At 39.7% G+C, this 6,913-nt stretch overlaps 1 protein-coding gene across 4 annotated transcripts in view; it reads left to right on the top strand.

Moving 5' to 3' along the window:
* Nucleotides 1-442: 442 nt before the first annotated feature.
* DAB1 (DAB adaptor protein 1) overlaps nt 443-6,913 on the top strand; it is a 99,353-nt gene continuing 92,882 nt past the window's right edge. For all 4 annotated transcript variants that reach the window (XM_041483285.1, XM_041483289.1, XM_041483288.1 and 1 more), the window contains exon 1: nt 443-556. In XM_041483285.1, coding sequence (XP_041339219.1) covers nt 490-556 — 67 coding nt within the window. In that variant the 5' untranslated portion in view covers nt 443-489. The remainder of the gene's footprint in view (nt 557-6,913) is intronic.

Below are 6,913 nucleotides of genomic sequence, written 5' to 3'. Positions count from 1 at the left end.
TGGTTCATTTAAGAATTGTGTCCTGGCAGATTTTATTGCTTTTGGTGACATTTCCAGCTGCTTCCTGCATTGTGGTCTCTGTCCTCCAGCTGCTGGTCCAGAAGTGCTGGTCTTCTCTACACCCTGAGCAGTGTCTCTGGGCTGTGAAGGCATCTTGGATATGCCAAAACACCTCAAATACAGATGTTTGAGGTAGTCACAGATAACTATGCTTAAGCATCTAAAATCATGGACAACTGGCTCAGTAGATGGAGAACTTAATATGTTCCTCCCTTGCAGTGCTTTGGCTTTTTTATTTTCCTTTCATGTTTTAAACCCAGAAAATGACTGTTCTTTTTTGTTTCCTTCCTTTACAGCACTCGAAAGGAGTGAATGAGATGAACTGTTTGGGTTATAGTATCTGAAAGGCTAAATTATTTTCTGGGAGAGACGTTCTAAATGAGCCTGACCGAGATCCTGGATCTGTGTGAAGAGGACTAAGGATATAGGATGTCAACTGAGACAGAACTTCAAGTGGCTGTTAAAACCAGCACAAAGAAAGACTCCAAAAAGAAAGGTAGTGGCTCATTTCTCTTTATTTGTGTGTGTTTTGTACTTTAATCAGCTCCTACATCAGCCACCTTCGGCACGTCTGTGGCTCTTCTGTTATCTGTGTGCTCAGTGAAAGTGGGATTTGTTAAGCTCAGTGGAAGTCTGGTAGAGAAATATGGGGTTTGATTCTCTGACATAAGAAATATATCCTTTTGAAATATGAGAAAAACTTTGCATATTATTTATGGTTCACAAAGAGAAATACTGTTTTTAAAATTACTCAACAAAAGATCACTTTTCTTTTTCTCTGCTGATAAACACATTTTCTTCTAATGCCTTTTTTTCTGCTTTCTTTTGAACTAACCAGAACACAAATGCACTTTCTGTTCCTGGAGTTTGAATTTTACTGACACTATGTGAAGTTAGACAACTCAGTGGCAATCTGTGGAAAGATTAATTAATCTGTTAATCTGGTATATGGAAATATAAATGAGGAGTAAGAAAATGCAAAATTAAGGAGAAGCTGTGGAGAAATGATGGTTGATTAGTTCATATTTGTATTTACAATTTTGCCTCAGACTGCAGAGCAGTTCCTTGGAGTGATAAGTGTGTGAAATGGGACCGTATGAATTTGGTGCTTATCCTTGCTTAAGATTTTTAGTAGGGATTTTTCTCCTTGCATTTTTATTAGTATTTTTATTGCTTATGGTTTTAAGTACTGAGGAACTTGGAGTCCAAGACCTTGAATTCTCATAGTGGTTCTTATTGCTCTGTGTAGCCATATTTGGTTATTTTTTAAATGTACACATGAAAGTGAGATTGAAAACAGATTTAATATGAATTACTCAAATAAAAAAAATAAAACAGAAAATAATAATACTTAATAGTTTTAATACTCAACACAGCAAGATTTGAACTTTCCTGTGAGCTGTAGAGTTTGTCATTCTCTTCCTTTCTGTGGATGTGTAATTTAGCCATTTACTTCGAGGGTTTTTTCCATTTTTCTAAGACAAAAAAGAAATCTCATCTTTGCTTATCTATGTATAATGCAATTTTACTCATGTATAATGCAACTTTATAATGTATAATGTAAATTTTACTCATTTACTCAGTTAACTTGAACTGCTGGGCAGCAATACCATTTACTGCAGCAATTCTACCAAAACATTTACTAAGGCCTTGTGTTCCCTTTGGCTTTTGTATCAGAAATCTTTATCCTAGAGTTTGTAGAAAACACAGCAATTAAAAAATTTCAAGTGTTTGTTCAGGAAGACAGTTTAAAAACCTTATGACTGCTCTAGGCCTACACTCACAATTCAAAAATGATTCATTTAAGATAAAAAAGCTCCAGTCTGGAAAGGCAAGAAAAGGAGAACTTTGATGTAAATGAGAATGTGATCTAAGATGTTTAAGGCAAATAAAGTGGTTTGGTTGTATGATCATTCCGTTTTTGGGGGCAGGCAGGAAATTAAAAAATGTCATTTCTTTGCAGTATGGATAACATCTTTTTGATGTGTGTCTCCTATGTTATTTCTTCTGCTGGAGGCTGAAACTTTTGAAACAGCAAACAACTCTTTTTAGGAACTTGATGTTTATGTTAATAAAATATTCAGCATTCTACTTGTAAAGACATTTCATAAATCCCAATAGCTGAGCACTTCTCTGCCCAAAATCTGATTCTATCACCCAAATGGAAATTCTGAAAATTACCTTCAGTGCTGGGGGGGAGTATAAAATATGTTGTGTGGCAGTGATGTGAGTGTCTGGAGAGCTGGAAGGGACAGGGAATGGCAGTGGCACGTCCCCAGGGTTACTGTGGCTCGGTGCTGTCTGTGCAGTGAGTGCATCCATCCCATCAGCCAGCCCAGGGCTGGGGCAGTGAATGCTTCACGCAGACAAGGTGCACAATGCACACACTGTGTGCTATTCAAATCCCGCAGAACCAGAGTCAAAAGAAACTTGGTGTGCTCATTTACTTGTCATTGAGTTGTATGCACTTCCCTGTGTTCCAACAAAGGAGCTCTCCTCTGTATAGTGGGAGTGATGGACACGTGAAAAACAGGGATTTTTTTTTCCTTTTTTTTCCCAAGTTCATTAACTGCAAGCAGTGGCAGGTAGCAAGTGCTAACATGAAGTTTTTTATGTTGTTAATCAATGAGTTTGATTATGCAATGAAACTGAGTATTCCCAAGAAATCAGTCTTTGCTGTATAAACAGAAATTTCAACTCTGGTGTTTTTTATTTTTTCAGCTCTGGTGTTTCTTATTTTCTCAGCTCAGTGTTTTGTTGCTCTTCTGGAAGAGCCATGCATCCCTCCCCATCCAGAGCAGGGCAGACCTCCTTTGCTGTATTATCCATTGTTTTGGTAGTTCTCCTGCCTTCTGCAGCTCGCAGCACTGCATGGAATGTCTGTCCCACATTTGTATCCCACTCTGGAGGTCTGGGGTGACTCTAAGGGGATGAGGATTAGTGCGGAGATGGAGCATGGGACTGGGTTCTTTCCTGGTCTCAGCCTAAATCTTCTGTGTAGAGTCAGCTAAATCTTTAGTTCTCTTCATCTGTGTAAACATCCAGTAAGATGGTGTTTCTTATTTGGAGTGTTGAAATAAAACAAAGCTTAATTCCTAGGATTTGTAAGGTGTGTGGATATAAAGCAGTATAAAGTGTCAGATAAATGTGAGCAGCTCTTCTTACTGAGGTACAATGTCCAAAAAGAAAGCAGTGACTTGTACATTTGTGGTAATAGTGCCTACCTTGAGTTAAAGCCACTGTGATGTCAATAGTTAAAAATTTAATAACCTGGATAGGTTAGGAAAAAAGTCCAGGAGGAGTTTAATGATATTTAGTGAGTGCAAATGCAAAGTCTAAGTAACTCCATGCCAGAATGGTGGAATGTGTGGTTGAAGTTTCTCTAGGATTTCGTATAGCTTCTTTTGGGCTCTGTTGCATAGACTGCTGACTTTTGGGTGACAGGGAAATAGTTTGATTTGTGCTGCAGATGGGGCAAATGACAATGCCGGTGCAAAGATTTTGCCAAATATTTCTTTGATGTGCTGGGAACACACAGAAAACTCTTTCTGTAGTCACATGCAGAGCAGTTCCCTTTGGAACACTTCTCTTAGGCATGGTGTTTCTACAGCCATGAGCTTTGTGCTCATAGCCAGCTCTGCAGTGTCTCCACTGTTCATCTGAGCTGGTTTGTGAGGCAGTGTCAAGAACTTAAACACAAAACCCTCTCAGAAGCTGCTGTTTGCACAGAATCACAGCTGAGGGGCTCTGATGTTCTGCGGGTAAGTTCAATATTTACACGATCATATCAGACTGTAATTTTGTATGTTAACATTATCACCCTGGATAACCTTAAAAGCAGGCTATTGAAAAATCAGGTACACATTTTCCTTTCATTCAGCCCATATTGATCTGATGGATCCAGGGCTGGGTGAGCTCTAGAAGTGCTTCCTGGTCACACTCCTGGCAAGGGGTGTGGAATTTTAACTGACCTGGAAATACCATTATGGGAGCAGAAGTGAGTCGGGCACTGTTGTGATAAGGCACGAAATGATGACACAGACACTGCTGCTCTCGAGGGGAACAAAAAGAAGCACCTTTATTTTCTGACTCCAACATTTATAGTTTTCCAAAGGTGACAGTGGATTGGAGGGTGACAGTGCCACCTCTCCAATGCCACTGGACAGACCAAGGGTTCATCAATTCTTTCTACCTCCATGAAAGAATGCAAAACATAGGTTATTTACAGAACTGTGTGTGAGAAAGTTTGTTGAAAGAATGTAAACATCAGAAGGCTTAACAAAGTCTTACAAAATCAGGGTGACAGGGCACCTCCCTTCCTCTCCAGATTGTCACTTTTTCCTCCCTGTGCTGAGAAGCTCCTTGTCCCTTGTGGTCCAGTGTTTCACCCTGACCTCCAGAGCCCTCCTTCCTACACTTTGTTCCATTTTACAGGCTTACAGTGCACTAGGTGTTATTAGAGGAGATTATATTTCTGCCGTCCCCCACCTCCAGCCCTAATCTTCATGCCACTCTTGCTGATATCTGCTGGTAACTTCATTGTAATTATCTTTTTTGCTCACATTTTAAAAGATATCCTGGAGAGGTTTCATGTTGCTCTCTAAATGGAAATGGTGAAAAATTCTCAGGAGATTTAGAAAGCTCAATTTGAGGACATTTTTTGGTGATACAATCTTTTTTTGGTGAGTTTGCTAGAAGTCGTGTTCTTTAATAAATGTTTAGAGAATTAATGATATAACTAATGCTCTTAAATGCTGATGTTATTTTATTTGTTTATGTCATCTGGTTCATTAAGAAGAGAATAAAAATTGTGTGTTTGTATTGTTCAGGATAGGAAATTAAAGTATTTTTATTAGCCAGAGTTGTTAGAAACATAAACCATGTTTGTCTTGTAGTACATGGGGGAAAAGCCTTGTTGTAAGTGTGTATAGATTATTGAATCAAATTGAAAACATTTACTTGAGCCTATCGGAATTAAAATTGATTATAAACCTCTCTGGGGAAAATGTGTTGCATTGATGTTGAATTCACACTCATAACTGCCTGGGAAAATCCCTTCTTGCAAAATTAGCTGAACAGGAAAATTGAAGTAGGAGGTCAGTAAAGAAGTGAGCCAGGCTACCAAATTTTAGCACAGATATGGGTCTGCTTAGGGTAGGCCAGGGGACTTTCCTAGAGATTTAATCTCTTTCTCTTGCACTTAAATTCTGTAATTTTTCTATTTGAAGCTTAGGGCTTGTTCTGCAATTCCATCTCTCAGCGTATCCCCGTTGTATGATTCCTGAGTCAATTTTCAAAATGACAGGGACTTGTAAAGAATGGAAGCACATTCAGAGAGGAGCTTGGGCACGTTGGCACTCAGCATGATGGTGGTTGATGCTCGGGTCCCCTTGGGTGAGATTTCCTTGTTTATTGGGTTTCCAGAGCGTGTGGGAAGCACGTGGCATCTGGGAGCAGCTCAGAGCAGGCAGGGAGCCAAGCTGGGGATTGCTGCACCCAGCCAGTAGGAATGGGACATTTAGGGAGGGTGGGACATGCTCTGCTGGAGCTGGAGGTCTTCTCCTGGCCTGGAGCTGGACACTGTGTCCAGGCTGGATGGACATCCAGGTGCCCAAGCCATGCTCCAGGAGGGAGAGCAGGTTCATGCCAGGTGAGGAGTTTACACCAGGGGGTTTGCGTGGCAGGGCTGGTTTGGAGGTGGGAGATGTGAGTCTGATCCTCTTGGGATCACGATGGCAAAAAGCTTAATTGTCCCATTTTATCTCTCCTGAGTGCTGATTAAAAGGAAAGCAGTGGCTGCAGGATCATTCGCGTGCGGATTGGGCCTGTGGCAGAGTCACATCTATTTCCTGGGTCTTTTAAGCACTAATGAGAGGCTGGGGTCTGTCTAAGTATCTAAAGGAAAACCTTTGCATCCCCAGGAGCAAAACTCTTGTCAGACTAAGATCAAACAGGAGCTACCTAGTTAGTTTAAAAGCCTTTGGGGATAGGAAGCCTTTAAACGAGGTTATGTTTTGTCATTGTCAGTTTCCATCAGAGGTGCCTGATGCTACCTCAGTCCTCTTTTGGGCTTCTAAGACCTCATTTGAATCCAGTCTTTGCACTAATCATTGCTAAACTCCAGAGTGGAATGGAGGTTTCTGAGGGATGTAAAAGTTACAATTTTGCTGACACACAGCAGTCTTGGTGCAGTTTTTGCAGCTATGTTTCCAGGTTGGAACTTCAGTTTAAATTAGTAACTGCTATGATGGTGGATTACTTTTTTAATGAATTTGATTGTGATGGTGGATTACTTTTTTAATGAATTTACTTCTTTCTAAAAACTTTGTGATCAACTACCAACAATTAAAGCATCATCACTATAATGAGGCATTTCAAGATGTCACATTGGTATAGGTTCATTTATTTTTCTGATTATGTAGCTAAGATTCATGGAATCCAGCAAAATTTAAATGTGATCTAAAGAATAATGAACAGACGAGCTTCTTTCATTGACTGGGAGTGGATTTGCTTTGTTTCCTTGGAGTAGCTATGAGTTTTTCAATAATTTATAGATCAAGTAACAGCAACATTAATTGATACACTAATTGTGTCCACATGCCTGCCTTTAACAAATCTCTTTTGTGAAATGATTACTGACAATATTAATTGCACGTCTTTTGTGAGTTGATATAAGTTATGAATTCATTCTCAAGTTGAAAGGGGGTGGGAAAATCATTAATTTTGACATTGTGTAGCTATAATTAACAAGGGTTATCCAATAACCTATCATCAATTAGAGAGCTCATGAATTCTGTTTTAAATACCATGTACCAAAGGGGGTCTCTGGTTGTTAATTGAAGGATTCTTTGGG

This window comes from Pyrgilauda ruficollis, unplaced genomic scaffold, assembly GCF_017590135.1.
Source record: "Pyrgilauda ruficollis isolate IOZ18807 unplaced genomic scaffold, ASM1759013v1 scaffold6, whole genome shotgun sequence".
NCBI classification, from domain to species: Eukaryota; Metazoa; Chordata; class Aves; order Passeriformes; family Passeridae; genus Pyrgilauda; species Pyrgilauda ruficollis.
This window is presented reverse-complemented; position numbering and strand designations above follow the sequence as displayed.